The 17,998-nt window shown below is 43.6% G+C and overlaps 1 protein-coding gene across 1 annotated transcript; it reads right to left on the bottom strand.

Moving 5' to 3' along the window:
- Positions 1-1,262: 1,262 nt before the first annotated feature.
- EIF2B5 (eukaryotic translation initiation factor 2B subunit epsilon) lies at positions 1,263-11,069 on the bottom strand. The gene is made up of 16 exons (XM_058295426.2): positions 10,742-11,069; positions 9,532-9,656; positions 8,505-8,690; positions 8,237-8,414; positions 8,067-8,147; positions 7,711-7,788; positions 7,126-7,438; positions 6,079-6,224; positions 5,708-5,849; positions 5,480-5,581; positions 5,188-5,295; positions 4,913-5,003; positions 4,500-4,623; positions 3,817-3,942; positions 3,274-3,384; positions 1,263-3,109 (listed from the first exon to the last, which is right to left on the bottom strand). The coding sequence occupies exons 1-16, from the start codon at positions 10,919-10,921 to the stop codon at positions 3,050-3,052; spliced, it is 2,151 nt and encodes a 716-aa protein (XP_058151409.1). The 5' UTR covers positions 10,922-11,069; the 3' UTR covers positions 1,263-3,049.
- Between the last annotated feature and the right edge of the window lie 6,929 nt (positions 11,070-17,998).

Here is a 17,998-nt window from a genome sequence, read left to right as displayed (position 1 = left end):
GTGTTGACATCTCACTCATTGCTGTCACCTCCTGTTTTCCTACAGTCAGATGTCTTTATCCCTTTACTGGCATTTTTTTGGGGTCTTTATCCCCCCACCCCCACCCCATTTGCTGTGTGAACTGTGTCTGTTTCCTTTTGTCTTCTCTTCTCTTTTTCTTCTCTAGGCTTCACCAGGATTTGATCCTGGGGATCTCCAATGTGGGCGGTACCCTGTCACTTGCGACACCTCATTTCCTGGTTTCTGTTGCATCTCGCTTTTTAAAAGATTTTGTATTTTATTTCTCTCCCTTCCCCCCCTCCCATTGTCTGCTCTGTGTCCATTCACTTTCTGTTTTTCTGTGTCCGCTTGCATTTTTGTCGGTGGCACTGGGAATCTGTGTCTCTTTTTGTTGTGTCATCTTGCTGCGTCAGCTCTCTGTGTGTGGCACCACTCCTGGGCAGGCTGCGCTTTTTTTGCACGGGCTGGCTCTCCTCCTTGCAGGGTGTACTCCCCGAGCGTGGGGGTCCCCAACACGGGGGACACCCCTGCATGGCACAGCACGTGACCAGCTCACCACATGGGTCGGGAGGTCCTGGGTTTGAACCCTGGACCTCCCATATGGTAGGTGGACGCTCTATCAGTTGAGCCAAATCTGCTTCCCTGTTGCATCTCGCTTTGACTTTCCCCTGCATCTCTTTTGTTACGTCACCTTGCTGTGCCAGTCGCCACATGGGCCTGGCACACCTTTACCAGGAGGCCCTGGGGATCAAACCTGGGTCCTCCCATATGGTAAACAGAAGCCCAATTGCTTGACCCATATCTGCTTCCCCCTTTACTGGCTCCTTAAAATATTTATTTATTTCTCTTCCCTTCCCCATCCCCCTGTTATCTTGTGTCCATTTGCTGTGTGTTCTGTGTCCGCTTTCATTTTTGTCAGCGGCACTGGGAATCTGTGTCTCTTTTATCGTTGCGTCATCTTGCTGCGTCAGCTCTCTGTGTGTGCAGTGCCCTCCTGGGCAGGATGCGCTTTTTTGCACGGGGCAGCTCTCCTTGCAGGGCACACCAGGCAGGGGACACCCCTGCGTGGCACGGCACTCCTTGTGCGCATCAGCACTGCACATGGACCAGCTCACCACACTGGTCAGGAGGCCCTGGGTTTGAACCCTGGACCTCCTATATGGTAGATAGACGCTCTATCAGTTGAGCCAAATCTACTTCCCTTTACTGGCATTTTAATGGAAGTTTTGGTGAAAGCAAAAAAGCTCATATGTTAAATTGGCCATATTTAACTGGAAATCTTTTATTTTGCTTTTAATGTCCTCCTCCACCTTTTTCCATTTATTAGACCATTCAAGTGTTATAATCCTGTAAAGCCTTCCTTAGTCTTCCCAACTAGAAAGAATCTCTTCCTCCTAAAAAGTTCTTTCTGCCACTTCTGATCCCTACCACTCATTTGACACAGATAGTTATTTGCATTTAACTGCTCCTAATAGGTCCATGCCATAACCATCTTGATGCTCTTTAGGTACTAGGTCCTCTATCTCACATAAAAGATTTACTGAACAAGAAAAGCAAATCAAAACAAATCCAGGCCAGTCTGTTTTTTCCCTTAAGAAATACCCAATGCCTTTATGCCCGAGTGGAGAGCAGTTATCTTCTTCCTTAACTTGCTCCTTTCCTTTAATTGAAATGAAGAAAGGCAACCATTTTATCTGTGATGTCAGCGAGGGTCACTTGTAAACACAGTGACATCTGCTACAGTGTGTGAAACAGAGTTAAGGGTTACAAAAAGGCAAAAAAGAGCTCAAAAAGAGGAGACACAAGGGGATGGTCTCATGGTGGAGGTTAAACAATAAAGCAAAATGACTAAAACTTCAGCTGTGGATTCCAACACCAGATCCTGGCTTTATTAATAATTACTAGTTATGGGACCTCATATGAGTTACTTTACTTCTCTGAGCTTTAGGTTCTTCAATTGAAAATGAGATAAAACCTACTTCATATAAAATGGGATAAAACCAGCATGAGGGTTAACTAAATAATGCATAAAAAGTGTTTAGCCAAATGCTTTTCACATAGTAAACAAACATTTGCTCAATTTTAGGGAGACTCCACTTTGAAGGACCTTTGTGTGTTCTTTAGGATATCCATTGCCAGCCTGGGGTTAATATTTGCTTCTGAGGGCAATTTTCTGAGACCCTGAGACACTTCACTGAGTGAAGTGAGACACTGAAAATACTGAAGCAGAAAGGACCCCTGAAGAGTCATGCAACCATAACCAAATGTCCTTATTTTTAAGATTGAGAGTGGCCTAGCTTACCTGACATGATTAGCAATAAGCAACTGGAGAAGGCATGTGAGAGATACTGGCAAGCAGTAATGGGCTTTACATATACTTGGCATCATCACTCAGTACAAAACAATAAACCTGACAGAAAATTGCTATAAATATAGGCTCAGGCATACCTCCCCAGAACCACAAATTGGTTCACTGGCGGCTTGAAAAGAATCGAGGCCCTCCATTACTCAGGAGCAGTAGCCTAGTCAATTAGGCAGGCACCACAGTACCACCTAGTGGCTGTAACATCCTTCTTCTCCCTTTCCCCCAGGTGTTAGGGAAACACTGCCTTGTCAGAGGTCCACTGCTCTTTGATTGCATACTTCAACGGCTTGTCAGTTAAAGTTGGACAGAAACTAAATACACCTCTCTCTCTCTCTCTCTCTTTTAATTATTAACAAATACAAGCAGTAGAGAGGCCATCTGCTTTCTGCTGTTCCCTGAGGAAAAGTCAGAGTACAAAGCTGTTTCTCTGGCCTTCCTCCAAAAGCAGGGCGTGCCTAGTTCCTCTCTAAGCAGAAACTTTGTTCCAGCCCACTTTCCCTCATCCCAGCTCCTCAGGATGGGAGGTATATGGTTGCTGGCAGTGGGAATACTGTAGTTCAAGCTTCTGCTCACTTAAGTCTCAGCCTGGATGGTGGTCACTCATCCTTCTCCAAGTAGCTTCTCACTTGCCTTGCCCAGGGGCCAGGAGGGCAATCACACCCACAGGAGCATGGCAGTGTGACTTCAGTCATCTTCAGAGGACTCCTCTTCTGCCTCTTTTAGCCACTGGATGAACCTCTGCAGCTATAAGGAAGCAGAGTGGAGAGTGACTGGGGATGGTCCCATAACCCTCCTGCTCCCTTTAGAAGATAAAAACTAGTGTCCCAGGGACCAACCACCCAGGAGCCTAGGGCCAAGAGCCAGGGAACCAGACAATCACTTCGATGAGAGGAGGTTGACCGACTCACCCCTTGATTCTTACGCAATTGCTGGCCCTTGTCAGTTGTATCCCTTTGGTTGAACCAGCTCAGGATTGTTTCCTCAGCCAGGATCTCCAGCTGGTAGAAAGCCATCAACACCTACAGAAGGCCAGCAAAGGGGATCTCAGGGGCCTTGCAGAGCCCAGAAAGATATAACTGAGGACACAGGAAGAGGAGTCAAGACCTGAGCACTTCTCTTCACCAGGCCCTCAGCTTCCTTTCACACATCCGGCAGTATCCTCTAAATGGACAAGAGTGGGCTCTTCACTCTGGTACTGAGGCAGGTATAATTTCTAGAACTCTTGGTGAGTATTGCTATGCATCATTCCCAGGCCAACTCCCAAACAGATGCCTAACTTGTCTGGCTCCAAGCTGCATTTCCCAGCAATAAACATGACACTAATGGTCTATGTTGCTGTTAACCAAACTCCATACTGGGTTCTTGTTAGCTTCAGTTTTTTTCCTCCATTGGAGTTGCCTGTGCCTGTTTCAGAGCAAAAACAGGACTATGGGGCTTGAGGTGGCATTCACCTTGGCCATGGAAGTACAAAGAACTTCATGCTCCAGGAAGAAGTCCTCAATGGCTGCCAAGGTTTCCAAATGGTCGGCAGCACGCTTTATGTAGTTCCTAAAAACAGGGCTCCAGGCCTTGAGCAGCTATGGAATAAAGGAGGAAAAATATATTCCTGAGCAGACACCTACACCTGGACAGCAAACAAAATCAATACTGATTACATGGGTCTTCATAAACATGGGAAGATAAGGGGAAGATGAGACAGACCCTGTGGAATCATGTCAGAAGGACTTAAAAGTTGTTGACAGTCAGGGTTAAGGAGAAAGAAAAGAATTCCCGGGGAAGGTAAGGTGAAAGCGGATCAGATACTGTGTGCTGCCTCAACATATCTATTCTTGTTCTGGGTCAAATCATTTTCAATCAGAGATTCTGAAAGTCCAGGTCTATTCTGGGTATACATTTGGGGACCTAGTACAGTCTGAATCCCAGGGTCTCAAAGGCCACTCAGTATGGAACCCAACCTGAGCAGAGAAGGCTGCTCTAGAACCTAATCAGCTTCCAGAGATAAGGAGAAAGGAACCAGAAGTGACATATCTCATAACATGACCTTCTACTACTGATTTCCCTTAAAGTCAAGCACAGCAAGGATGTGTATCTGCCTCCACCCAATCCTTTGTACCCAGCCCCAGTATTTGCTCACAGGAAGCAGCAGGACACAGTAGCGGTTACAGTCGAGTGGGGAGTCCATTTGCTGCAGGGGAAACTCCAGGACCACATGGCTCAGCACCTGCATCACCTCCTTTAGGCTTATGTTGTAGGCATACCTGTGAGAAGATTAGGGTGACACCAGGGCCCTCAGTGACCATTTCAGCATGCTGTAGGACTATGACTTTGGCAGGACACTGGAGGAGAGGAAGTCAGATGGAACAATATGGATGTGAAGGGTGTTGCTGAGACTAGAATCTAATGACTTCCTTCCTCCATATGCTACTGGCCTTGACCACCTGGGATGTGGAGGGAATAGATTCCTATTTGGGGAAGAAATACATAGGAGAGAATCTCCCCCTGCTTGGGCTACCCTAGAAGAAGGAAACAGGGAGGGGCTGCTCTTACTTCAGAGAGTTGATTTCCAGGACTAGATTGTCACAAGAAATGTTCTCCTCTTTACCCCGCTGCAGTGTTCCTAGGACTTCATTCTGGAACACTAAATCCAAAGCAAGAATAAGTTCAAGGGCCACCATCACTCCAGAATGCTTTAAGTCACTCAGCCCTGACTTCACACCACCCCTTTGTAGAAGGAACACAAGTCTTTGGCTAGATGACTCAGACAATAATAGACTGGAGGTTTTCCTACTTTGTACCATGAAAAGTCTCCCCTGGCCACTTACCTTTGATGTCATCCATCTGTGGTGAGCATGCCCAGCTGTCTAGCTCCTCAGAATTCATACTTTGCTCACTTTCAGTTTCACTCTCTTCTTCCATGTTGACTGTGAGTCCTGAGAACTCGTAAAGGGTGAGAAAGAAGAAAAATAAGGTAGGAACCACTGACAGAGAGCAATATATATGCCCTGTCTGCATGCATAACAGAATGAACAAGTAATCTAATTCTGAGTTATCAGTTATCCTTTAAAATATTCAGATTCAGTAGAATGAGAATAACAGAACTAAGACGTAGCTCACCCCACAGATTCTGTCGTAGTTCTTCTTCTTCCTCCATATTCGTACCTGCAGGTTTCCAGAGGTAGCCCTGGCCTGCAACTCCAACTTCTGCTGGATTGTAACCTTGAAAAGGCACTGATCTTTAGGGATGGCCCAGCAGAAGCACCCATCCCTCCAGGAGGAAATACTGATTTTTTTTTAATGGGGCAGAGAGATTCACAGATGCCCCACACCTGTTAAGCCTCACACCTTTCAGCTTCACTTTCTCCTTTTCTTGGTTGGCCCCAGAATCATCACTGAACTGACCATCATCCTCATCTTCCTCTGCGTCTGGAGGGTGCAAAGAGATGACCGAGCCCTCAGGCAGGACGATGTCTGGACCCAGTACCACCTATAGGAGAAAAAAGCAGTGGGTGGCATTAGACCCATTAGCTTGTTGGGGAAAAGAATATCCTGAAAATGGGAGAGACTTTTTTCACTAAGTCAAGTAGTAGGTAAATGAACCCAATGGATTTAGACTCTCATAGCAGGATGGATTATAGCTGGAAACAAGGTCCCCATCTAGATCAGCATGACCACACTCAATTTAGGGCCTGTGAACAGTATGGAGTAGATCTCACCTGGGAAGTGAGGACACAGCGTGGCTTCAGTGTAACTCGTTCCTTGACCTCAGCATTGTCACAAAGCAGAGACTGATGGATCTGTGCTCGATCTGCCACTCGGACACCCTGCCACAAGTAAGCCTGGTCCAGCACCACGTTATCACCTAGCTCAGGATGGGAAGGACTCATGGTCACTCAGGGATCCAACTCCTGACTAGAGCTCTTCATGGAGGACAGGGCCGAATGACACCAGCCCAGCTCCCACCTAGCTGTAAGACCCATCCCCCAATTCACCAAAAAGACCCTCTTCCAAAGCCCAAGCCTGAGAATAGATCATTGCTTAGCCTGTCCATCCTCCACCAGATTCATAACAACTGCAGACTATACAGGGCTTAAGAACCTGAGAACCTACAAGATTGCTGGGGATTCCCTAAACTCAGGAACTCTGAGAATCATATCCATGTCTATAAGTAGAACCAAATTATTCCTCCTCTTCCTGTATATTTTCGAATTAGAAGCTTATTGTTGCTCTTTAAAGGGGCAGTACCATCAGAAACATTATATTCCTAAAAACAAAGTAAGTTACCAAGTGGCTATCCAGGCAGTTATGGTAGAGTGAAAAAAATGCTGGACTCAAAATCATTATACTCAGCTAAGCCCCTGCACTGCCTCTTATTAGCCATGACCTTTGGCAAACAACCTATTTGAGCCTGTTTGTTTATCTGAAAATTGGGGATAAATAACAACCTCACATAGTTTTTGTATTGATTAAATGAAATAATGTATGTAAAAGTCCTTTGTAAACTGCAATACACTCAACAGATATTATCATTGTATGTTAATTATCTACTTTGTCCTGAACATGAATACAGCATACTGGGGACCAATAAAAGGCTCTCCAACCACAAATCAGGGGATCACTGATCTCTCCTTTCTTAAGGTAGCCATTCTAGTTACTTATTCCTAGGGACTATTCCTTGTGTACACATCCATGCTTCTGAAGACACAGGGCCCGCCAGGTTTCTGCTCCTAGGACAGCAGCTTGGTTATCCTACTTGTGCTCACCAATGTGGCAGCCAGGGCCAATGACACTGTTGGTGATGAAGCAATTGCTGCCAACGACAGTGCCAGCGCCTAGGAGCACATTTTCCTCCAGGATGCTGCCATGGCCTAGGCTGACCTCAGGCCCTCGGTAAATGTTGTGCCGGGAATGAGTGCAGCTCTGAGTGGTGTTGTCAGTGAAGTTCGCCTCAGGAGTGAGAGGGTAGACCCATCGGCGGATGATGTCAGCGCAGACAGCCGCATACATACGTAGGTTGGAGACTCGGGCACCATATTCCCTAGCTGTTATGTGCATGTGGATCTGGTTCCCTAGGATCTGGGTAAGAAGGAAAGGGAGCTCATCTAAGTAAGGTAGGAGGAACACCCCAGGTACGATACCTTTATAACCCTCTAAAGTTCCTCTCTGCCTTTTGCTGTCACAGCTAGGTGGTCTGATACTTTTCTCTGTGTAATGCTTCCTCCCCCTGGATTCTTTTCCTCCCTCCTAAGATGCAATAAAACACAAAAGGGCGCTAAAAGTTACTAGCATGAGACAAACTCACAGCCCTCTCAAACTCTCCTGAAGAGGCTTTGGAAGTCTTTTCTTACCTCCTCATTCACTAACAGGCCTCGTACAAAGTCATCTCGAGTTTGGTAGTCAAAATTGTCTGTAAAGAGTTGCGCCACCTGTCAGGGGAAGAGGGGTGGGACCAAGGTTAAGTGCAATTCTCCAGAAGCAAAGGAAAGTCCCCAGAGACCTATCAGACCCTACACCCCTGGACAAAGACCACAATCCCCATAAAGCTCTTAATGGAATACTGGAAAACAAGATGACAGCACCTTTTTGCTTTAGAACAGATTAAAAAAAGAGGGAGAAGAAATATACCCTGGCCTCCTCAGGGGCTAATACAGCGCTCTTGGAGATCTACCCTTTGGACATGCAGTTTTGGCCCTGAAGAGCTCACCTGAGGGGAGCAGATGCTGATATGACAATCCAGTAAATCATAGCGAATTTCCACCCCATCTCCACTGCCCTGGAACAAGTTCTGTGGGGAGAAGTTGCAAGGACTTTAACCAGTCTCTCCTGCCAAAGCTTGCCACTTTCTCAACTCAAAGATCCCAAATATCCACATACCAGGGGAAAAGAAAAACGCCGGAGGCCATGGGTCTTCTGGAAATGGAGAACCCGGTTTGTGGCACTATCCATAGCCACTACCACATTGTCCTCATGGCAACGAGTTGGGTGGCTGGGGGAAGACTCCTTGAAGATCATTGTCATCACAGATACATTTTTTTCTAGCTTCCGCCTCAACCTATAATGGACAGGAGAGAGAGCTGCAAAAAAGTAGTCTTAGGGCTCTGCTCGTTTCTAACTCTAGTTGCTATCATTTTCCCATCCTGACCTGTGTTCTTCCAGGGCTCTGGTAATATTGATGTTTGAGACGACATCCCCATACACCAGAAGGAAGTCAGAGCGCACCAAGGCCTTGGCATCAACATCACGGAGGACATCCCCCAGTGATCGATATAGCTCTGATGTAATTATTCGAACCACATTGAGAGATGTAGGGCGGCACCACTTGGATTTCCTAAGGGAAGGGAGTGAGGGGAACGAGTAAATCAAGCATAAAGATCATGTGGTCCTTTCCTATTTATTTGCCCCCATTCAGCATTCACACACCTTCTTTATGGCTTTTCTGGGCTCCTGCCAGCGTCCTCAACTTCAAAGAGATTTATGAACTGTAATTAATACTTTCAGTTCCCTGTATCATCAGTCTTGTTTTATGTGTTAGAGACAAAGTCATTTCCTCTCTATACCCTGATTCCTGTCCCCAAGCATCGACCTGAATTTGAAATTCTGGAAAGAGAATTTTCATGCCACATTTCCCCTTTGAAAGTCCATAATAAATTTAGGAACTGTGATGAAGACCATGCTAATATCCTAGCCTTTATTTCCTAAACTTCCATAAATCCTGAGATTTACTCTTTTTCAAGAAGATTTCACCATTTGTTAAATGCTTACTATGAGCCTGGCTCTAAGTTAGGCACTGGGAACACGAAGATGAAGAGCTCATCCTTGCTCTCGATGAGCAGAAAAAAACACTATTTAGAAGTTCAGTGGAAAAACAAAGATGTTACTCTTTTAACTGCCATATTGGAGCCATTAAATAAAAAAGCAAAACCCTTGGGAGTAAAATTTTTGAGACTCAGAAAAAACACAGGTGGTATTCTTTAATGTTTCTCACAGGAACTCGAGGACAGAAAGATACAGGGCTTCAGTTGCTCACCTCCTGATAAGTGAAGAAAATGCCTTTAGACCTTCATTGGGATCTAAATAGACATTTTTTCCCCTTAAAATTTCCCCTTAATTACATCCTTTCTAAGAAAACTGGAAAAAGATGGTGAAACCAGAAAGAAAAGTTGCCTTACAGTAAATGTTCCTTGATTTGAGCAGCCTTCCAGCAACAAAAGACAAAGGTTTCCTGTACACCTGTGGCAGTCAGGAATTCCAGAGTGTAGTCAATTAGTGCCACATTTGCCAGTGGCAAGAGGACCTGGAGGTTAGGAGATGAACAAAAGTTTGAGGTCTTTCCCCCAATGCAATCACAATTTTCATTCCTCTATCAAACACAGTTTTGCTTTATCTTTCAAACTCAAAAGTAATCAGGTCCTGCCTGATTGTGCTCTAAGCAGTTACAATTCGGACATGGAAAACACAAAATCTACTTGCCTAGTCAGACACAGAGCTGCTGTAGAATAACAGACCATCACTGGCAAAAAACAACACAGGAAATCAATCATAACTGCAGAAACTGAAGCACTGATAAGACCTTCTTTTCCATAAAATTTCCTTCCTTGATCCCCTTTCTAAGAGTCAGGGGTTAGCCACAAAAAATCACTTGTCAAAAATAAACACCCATGAGGCCTTTTATTTAGGGGGTGGGGTGAGAAGAAGGGTTTAGGGAGGATTTTTTTCCCAATGCAGTTTAAACCCAGTGCAGTTCCCCCTCCCACTGGACTGAACTGCTGAGTGACCCAGCAATGCCCAGAACTAGCTTAGTCCAAATTCACCATTGTTTAGACAATAAAGGGGCTGCTGGCTTATTCCGGTCTTCTTTCAACAGATGGCACTGCCTGTCATTAAAACCTGTTAGGAGGTAAAGTACATATAGCACGAGATCCAAAACAGCCTTACTATCAGATCATAACACCCCACTCCATTTTATGCATATGACTTCTCCCCAAGAGGTAAAAGGAGGTGATCTTCTTTCACCTAAGCATCTATTTCCTCTACAAAGGTAAAGAAAGCAGCGCAGTCTCCTCTTAGGCGATTGAATCCCCGTGTAATGGCTTCTCTCAAGCACTGCTTCTACATTCAGCCCTCTTTTTTCCTCCCAAATCTGAGGTGGGCTCCCAAACCTACGAGTTCCCAAATCTGCCAACCACTCAACTTGGTCAGGCAGTCATCAGGGCTTTACAAAGTCCCTCCGCCTTCCTCCTAATCAGATAAAACGGATTTCAGGGGAAACGAGAGACAAAAAGCCTTTTCAGAGCACGCCTCACTAGGCAGCCGAAAGGGCCACTTGGTCCAGTCCCGCCACCTCCTGGACCTCTGACTGCTCTCGTGCGCGGCCCTCACCCGAGGCTGGTCCTTGGAGATGGGGAAGAAGCGGCGGTTGAAGCCGTCGGCCACTAAAACTGCTTGAAGGGGCGGCGGGGGTTCCTCCTCCGCACCTCTGGCTCCTCCACCACCGCTGACGCCGCGCTTGTTGGCCCGACCTGCCACTGCACCAGCCGGCAACACCACAGTGGCCGCCATCTTTTTCTCCCACAGCCACCACTTCCGCACGGAAACTGCCACCGCACGCAGTAGGGGACAAAAATGACCTAACGCTTGAAACGCGAAGGATTAGGGAAGGGAGGAACCGAGAGGAGCCGACTGCGCATGCGTCTTCCCTTTGCCCAGGCGTGTCAGAGGCCACTGTGGGGAGGCGTGAGGCGTGAGGCGTGGGCGGGTTCCATTGACCTCAGCCTTGGTTTGCAGGGACGGAAGACTTGGGTTTGTAGGTGAACCATCCGATTTTCTTGCGAACTGGTGGAATTTGTACATGCCTCTAAGGGGCCAAATGCATCCGGGATATGTAATCTCTAGCAGTTTCCCGGCCCTGAACATGTTAGAAATGGTAGTTATACCTATTTATTCTAGTCACCTAATAAAGTTATAACTCAGGACCTGGCACCTTGGGGAATTCAGAGTTCGAATCAGAATTTTCTTATTCTGGGAAGCAGATGTGGTTCAAGTAATAGAGCTTCTGCGTACCATATGGGAGGACCTGGGTTTGATCCCTGGGCCTCCTGGTGAAAAAGAAGCTAAAGCTTGCCTTCGTGGCCAGCCAGTGCCTGTGCAAGTGCCCATGCAAGTGGCCTCGTGGTGAGCAGTGCCCCACGCAAGATGATGCATCAAAAGAGAGATAAGGGGAGAGTCAAGGTGAAGTGCAAGAAAAACCCAAAACTAAGGTGGCACAATTGACAGGGAACCTCTTTCCCTATCAGAGGTCTCCAGGATTGAATCCTGGTGAATCCTAGAGAAGAGAAAATAAGAAGACAACGCAGACAACAAAATCAGCAGGCGGGAGGAGGGGAAGGGGAGAAAATAAGTAAATAAATAAATCTTTAAAAAAGAATTCTCTTATTCTCAAGGAACTCATAGTATACATAAATAAAAATTGTGATATAGTAGAGAGAGTAGTAATTCCATTTATTGAGCGCTTATTGTGGGTCAGATACTAGACAAGTATTATTTCACTTAATTTGATACACATCTCTGCAAGATCCTTTATTCATTCGTTCAAGAAACATCTCTAAAGCTCTCAGAGGTGTGAAGAAATTCACCCAGCTAGTAAGTGGAAGAGGTGGTATGGAATCCAATTTGTATGACTTTGTAGCTTTACAATCTTTCAGCCAAGTTATGTTGGGATAGCAATTACTGTTTTATGATTTCATTTATTTCTCATTGATATCAACATTTACTGAAATCCTACTCTGTCTTATACAGACTGGAGGATCCAAAAGCACCATAAAGTTGAGTAGGTCTGAAGAATTAGGTTTAGAGACAGCTATTTTGTGATTATATGCTGCTACTCTGGAGTCAGACTGCCTGGACTCAATTCCAGGTTCTAGTCATTTACCAATAGTGTAACCTTGGGCAGGTTATTCAATCTCTCTGCCTTGACTTTCTCATTTTTGAAATGGGGGTAATAATAGTACTTTACCTCATAAGGTTGTTGGGAGAATTAAATGAGATGTGTGAAAAGCCCTTAAAATGTGTCTGACACATTGTAAACCCTATGTACCTATTAACTAATGTTATTGTAATGTTTTGTCTGCAGTTTACTTTTTTTATTTAATATTTGATGGAATGCAAACTTAGCTATTTTCAATCAATCCATAGTATAAATATACCATTATTTACCCAACCATTTCCTTATTGACATTCAGATTTCTTGCAGTTTTGCAATTACAATGCTGCAACAAGCATCCTCCTACATATATCCTTTTAAATTAGGATTTATTTCTGAGAACACTTTTTTTTAGAGTGGAGTGACAAGGTCAAATTGGATATACTTCAGCTCCTACACTTTAACTTATTGGACTTACTCCACTCAGCTAACATGGAGTTGAAGAAGGTCAACCACCACAACATGGAGCCTAGAGTGTCTACAACTAGAAGTGGGAAGAGTGCATCCAGTACCCATGTGGAATCTAAGCCCTCACTTGACATAGGTGTGCAATGGACACAACCAATCCAATGTCCACAGAGGAAATGTGAAATGGGTGTGGGAACGGTAGCCATGGGGGCTGCTGGGTGTGGGGAACGGGAGGAAGAGATGAGATGTGGAGGCGTTTTCGGGACATGGAGTTGTCCTGGATAGTGCTTCACGGACAATTACGGGACACTGTAGATCCCCCCAGGACCCACTGTATGGAACGTGAGAGAGTCTGGGCTATGATGTGGACCATTGACTATGGGGTGCAGTGATGCTCAGAGATGAACTTACCAGGTGCAATGGATGTATCACGATGATGGGAGAGAGTGTTGCTGTGGGGGGAGTGGGGGGCGGGGGCGGTGGGGTTGAATGGGACCTCATATATTTTTTTTAATGTAATTAAAAAATAATAATAATAAATAAATATTAAAAAAAAATTGGATATAGTTCCCATGTCAGGAAGAATGCTGTGAACTCACAGGGAAGTCTGCTGATACACTGGTGGTTCTTACTGTGATGTTGCTTAATTGCCATTCTCGGGCAATATGCAATTATGCCCTTTCAGCAGGAATGTATGAGAGTGCATATTTCCCCAAAGCCTCACCAACAGAGTGTGCTGGCAGTAGTTCAGACTTTCTGCTATCTTATGGAGGGAAAACGTGTAGTTTTAATTTGCATTTCTCTTGAGATAGGCTGAACATCTTTTCATTTAAGGAGCCATTTTTATTTTCTTCATATACTTCATGCTTTAGTTTCCTTGGCTACTCAAGCAAATACCATGCAAATGGGTTGGCTTAAACAATGGGGATTTTTCAGGTCATGGTTTTGAGGCTACAAGAAAGTCCAAATCTAGGCTTCATCAAGGTTGTTTTCTTCCTGAAGACTGGCATTCTGGGACTGGCTGCCAGCAATCCTTTGTCCTTGGCTCCTCTGTCACATGGCGACCTTTCCTGGACTATTCATTTTCTTTCCAGTTCCCTTGAATTTCAGCTTCTGGCTTCTTGTGGCTTTTTCTGTCTGAATTTCATTCTGCTTATAAAAGACTCCAATAATGGGATTAAGACCTATTCTGATTGAGGCGGGCCACACGGTAACTTAAGTAACCTCATCAAAAGGTCCTACTTACAATGAGTTCACACCCCCAGGAATGGATTAAGTTTTTTGAGTACATTTTTTTTTTTTTTGGTGGTGGTGGGGTACTTATAGCTCCAAACCACACACCTCATATTAGCAGAATCATTCAGTATTTGTCCTTTTGTGTCTGACTTGTTTCATTCAACATGATATCTTTAAGGTTCATCCATGTTGTACCATGTGTCAGAACTTCATTTCTTTTTATGTCTACATAGTATTCCATTGTATGTAAATACCACATTTTGTTTACTCATTCATCTGTTGTTTCCATCTTTCAGTAATTGTGAACAATGCTGCAATGAACATTGACATACAAGTAACTAAGTCCCTGCTTTCAATTCTTTTGAGTATATACCTAGGAGTAGAATTGCCAAGTCATATGGTAATTCTGTTTCATTTTGAGGAACCCACCAAACTGTTTTCCACAGTGGCTGCACTAGTTTACATTCGCACCAGCAGTGTATTAGAGTTCCTATTTCTCCACATCCTTACGATCCCTCGTTTTCCGTTTTTAAAATAGGAGCCATTCTGAAGATGTTTCCCTATGGTTTTTTTCTAGGATTTTTATAGTTTTACTTCTTATATTTAGTTCTTTGACCCATTTTGAGTTAATTTTTGTATATGGTGTGAGGTAAGGTACACTTTTAGTATTTTGCTTGTGGAAATTCAGTTTTCCCAGCACTGTTTGTTGAAGAGACTATTCTTTCTGATTGAGTGGAATGGGCACCTTTTTCAAAATTCAGTTGACCATAGGTGTGTGGGTTATGCATTTATTTCTGAACTCTTAGTTCTACACTATTCATCTATGAGTCTATCTTTGTGCCAGTACCATAGTGTTTGATTACTGTAACTTTGTAATAAGTTTTAAAATCAAGAAGTGTGAGTTCTCCAACTTTTCTCATCTTTTTCTAGATGGTTTTGGCTATTCAGGGTCCCCTACACTTCCATATGACTTTGATGTTTAGTTTTTAAAATTTCTGCAAAGAAGGCTGTTGGAATTTTGATTGGTATCCGCCATTCTTTTTTAAAGCTTTTTAATACAGCAACCAATATAGAGCACAAAATTTACCATTGAACCACATTCAAATGTACAATTCAGTGGTATTAATTATATTCACAATATTGGGCTACCATCACCAAAATCCATTACACCTTCTTCTTTTCCATCACCTCAAATAGAAACTACTTATCATCAAACTATACTTCCCTCTTCTCATCCCATCTCTTATACTCCTGGCAACTTACACACCAACATCTGTCTTTATGAAGTTTGCTTCTTCTAGATATTTCATATAAGTGAGATCGAATAATATTCGTCCTTTTTGTGTCTGTCTGATTTCATTCAACATGTCTTCAAGGTTTACCCATGCTTCAGCATGCATCAGACTTCATTCCTTTTAACAACCACATAATATTCCATTGTATGTATATACCATATTTTGTTTATCCATTCAGGTACTGATGGACATTTGGGTTACTTCCACCTTTTGGCTTTTGTGAGTAATGCCACTATGAACACCAGTGTGAAAATTTCTGTTTGAGTCCCTCCTTAAAATTCTTTTGGGTATATACCCAGAAATGGGATTGCCAGGTCGTATGGTAATTACTTTTCAATTTTCTGAGGAACTGCCAAACTGAGTTCCACAGTGGCTGCATCATTTTACAGCGTCACCAATAATGTACAAGTGTTCCTATTTCTCTATGATCTCAACCATTTATTATTTTCTATATTTTTAAATTATAGTCATCCAAGTGGGTGTGAAATGATATATATCATGTGGTTTTGATCTGAATTTTCCTGATGACCGATGATATTGAGCATCTTGTCATGTGCTTATTGTCAATTTGTATGTCTTCTCTAGAGAAATGTCTATTCAGGTCCTTGGCCCATTTTAAAAATTGGGTGTTTGTCTTGTTTTTGAGTTGCAGCAATTCTTTATTATTCTGAGTTTTAATCCCTTATCAGATATATGGGTCACAATTATTTTCTTCCATTGGTGTTTGTTGTTTTTCATTTTCTTGATAGTGTCTTTTTAAAAAAGATTTATTTATTTACTTTATTTTTTTAATCCGCCTTCTCCCTGGATGTTTCTCTCATCTGTCTGCTCATCATTTGCTTACCTTCTCAAGGAGACACTGGAACTGAACCCAGGGCCTCCCACATGAAAGGTGAGTGCCCAACAGCCTGAGCCACATCCACTCCCTGTGGGCTGTGATGTCTGCTAGCTTGTGGAATCTGCTCATTGCAGTGGGTGCGGTGCCTAGATCATTGTGGTGTCTAGCTCATTGTGGTGTCTAACTTATTGCATTGGGTGCAGCATCTGCTCATCTCCTTTAAGAGGCACCAAGACCTGAGTCTGGGACCTCCCATATGGTAGGTACCTGGGTGCCCAACTGGTTAAGCCACATCTGCTTCCTGATAGTGTCTTTTGATATAAAAAAGTTTTTAGTTTTGATGAAGCTCATTTTACTATTTTTCCTTTTATTGCCTATGCTTTTGGCATCATATCTAAGAAATCACTACCAAATCCAAGGTTTTGATTGAATTTGTTTCTTCTGGGAGTTTTATAGTTTTAGCTCTTATGTTTAGGTCCTTGACCTATTTAGAATTAACTTTTGCTTATGGCGTGAGGTTAGAGTCTATTTCATTGCTTTGCTTATAAATATCCAGTTTCTCCCAAATCATTTGTTGAAGAGACCATTCTTTGCTCAGTTAATCTATTTGGCACCCTTCTCAAAAATCAGAGTCCCTGGCTGTGTGGGTTTATTTCTGGACTCTTTAGTCTATTCCTTTGGTCTTTGTGCCTCTCTTTATGCCAGTACCATACTGCTTTGTACTTAGAATCTGGAATAAAAAAACTTACATTTTGTCAAATCATCAAATCTTGATTTAAACAAATTTTACTTAATGTATAAATACAATTATATCTTATGTAATGATTTAAAAAAATTTTTTTATCCCCTGCCAAGATGGCTCCCTCGTCTATCTCCTTGTCTTCTTCAGGAGGCCCTGGGAACCAAACCCCGAATCTCCCATGTGGGAGGGGAATGCTCAACCGCTTGAGCCATTTCTACTTGCAGCTCACTGCAACTCGTTGTGGCTCATCTTTAGGAGGCACTGGGAACTGAACTGGGGATCTCCCATGTGGGAGGCGGGTGCCCAGTTGCTTGAGCCACACTTACTCTCCTTGTAATGATTTTAAACTTTTTAAATTTTTAAATTTTTTGCAATGGTTTCCCCTCCCCCTCTCCTTCCCCCTCCCCCACCCTGCTGTATTCGCTTTTTGTGACCACTCGCTGTGTGATCTTCTGTATCTATTTCTCTTTTTGTCTTCTCCTTTCATCCCTATCCTCTAGGATTCACCGGGACTCGATACTGGGGACCTCTATCACCTGAGGCCTTATCACCTGAGCCACATCTGCTTCTCTATAATGATTTTTAAAAACAGGTTTCTTCCTCCTTTTTTCCCCCCTTGTGTACTAGATAGGCAAAGGGGTGCTGATGCAATGTACCAGAAATCGGTTGGCTTTTATAAAGGGTATTTATTTGGGGTAAAAGCTTACAGTTACAAGGCCCTAAAGAGCCCAACCCAAGGTACCATAAGAGGAACTTCCTCATCCAAAGTCTGTTGCCACGTGTTGAAGCAAGATGGCAGGTGATATCTGTAAGGGTTCAGCCTTCCTGTCTCTCTTAAGGCTCCATGGGCCCAACTTCTGATCTCAGCTGTAGGCTCATTTTGCTGTAAGTCCTCATTGCCCCTTCTCCCACCCCTGGTAAACTCTACTTTCTGTCTCTATATATTATTCTCTGATATTTTTCTTTGTAGTTACCATGGGCCTTAAATTTAATATCCTAAATCTATAACAATCTTGTTTGCTTTGATACTAACTTAACTTCGATAGCATATATATACCATGTTCCTATACCCCTTCATCCTTCCACCTTTCTGAAGTTCCTGTCACAAATTACATGTTTATCTATTGAGGTTAAAACT

Source organism: Dasypus novemcinctus, chromosome 4, assembly GCF_030445035.2.
Source record: "Dasypus novemcinctus isolate mDasNov1 chromosome 4, mDasNov1.1.hap2, whole genome shotgun sequence".
In the NCBI taxonomy this organism is placed as follows: Eukaryota; Metazoa; Chordata; class Mammalia; order Cingulata; family Dasypodidae; genus Dasypus; species Dasypus novemcinctus.
Note: the sequence above shows the minus strand (reverse complement) of the source record. Positions and strands in the feature narration are given on the sequence as shown.

Excerpts from the sequence above, each read along its gene's own strand:
- EIF2B5 (XM_058295426.2), bottom strand. The coding sequence starts at position 10,921 with ATGGCGGCCACTGTGGTGTTGCCGGCTGGTGCAGTGGCAGGTCGGGCC. Across the intron at positions 5,296-5,479 it reads ACTACGACAGAATCTGTGGG|GACTCACAGTCAACATGGAA; the intron begins GTGAGCTACGTC and ends ACGAGTTCTCAG. Across the intron at positions 3,385-3,816 it reads TTTGTACTTCCATGGCCAAG|GTGTTGATGGCTTTCTACCA; the intron begins GTGAATGCCACC and ends GGCCTTCTGTAG.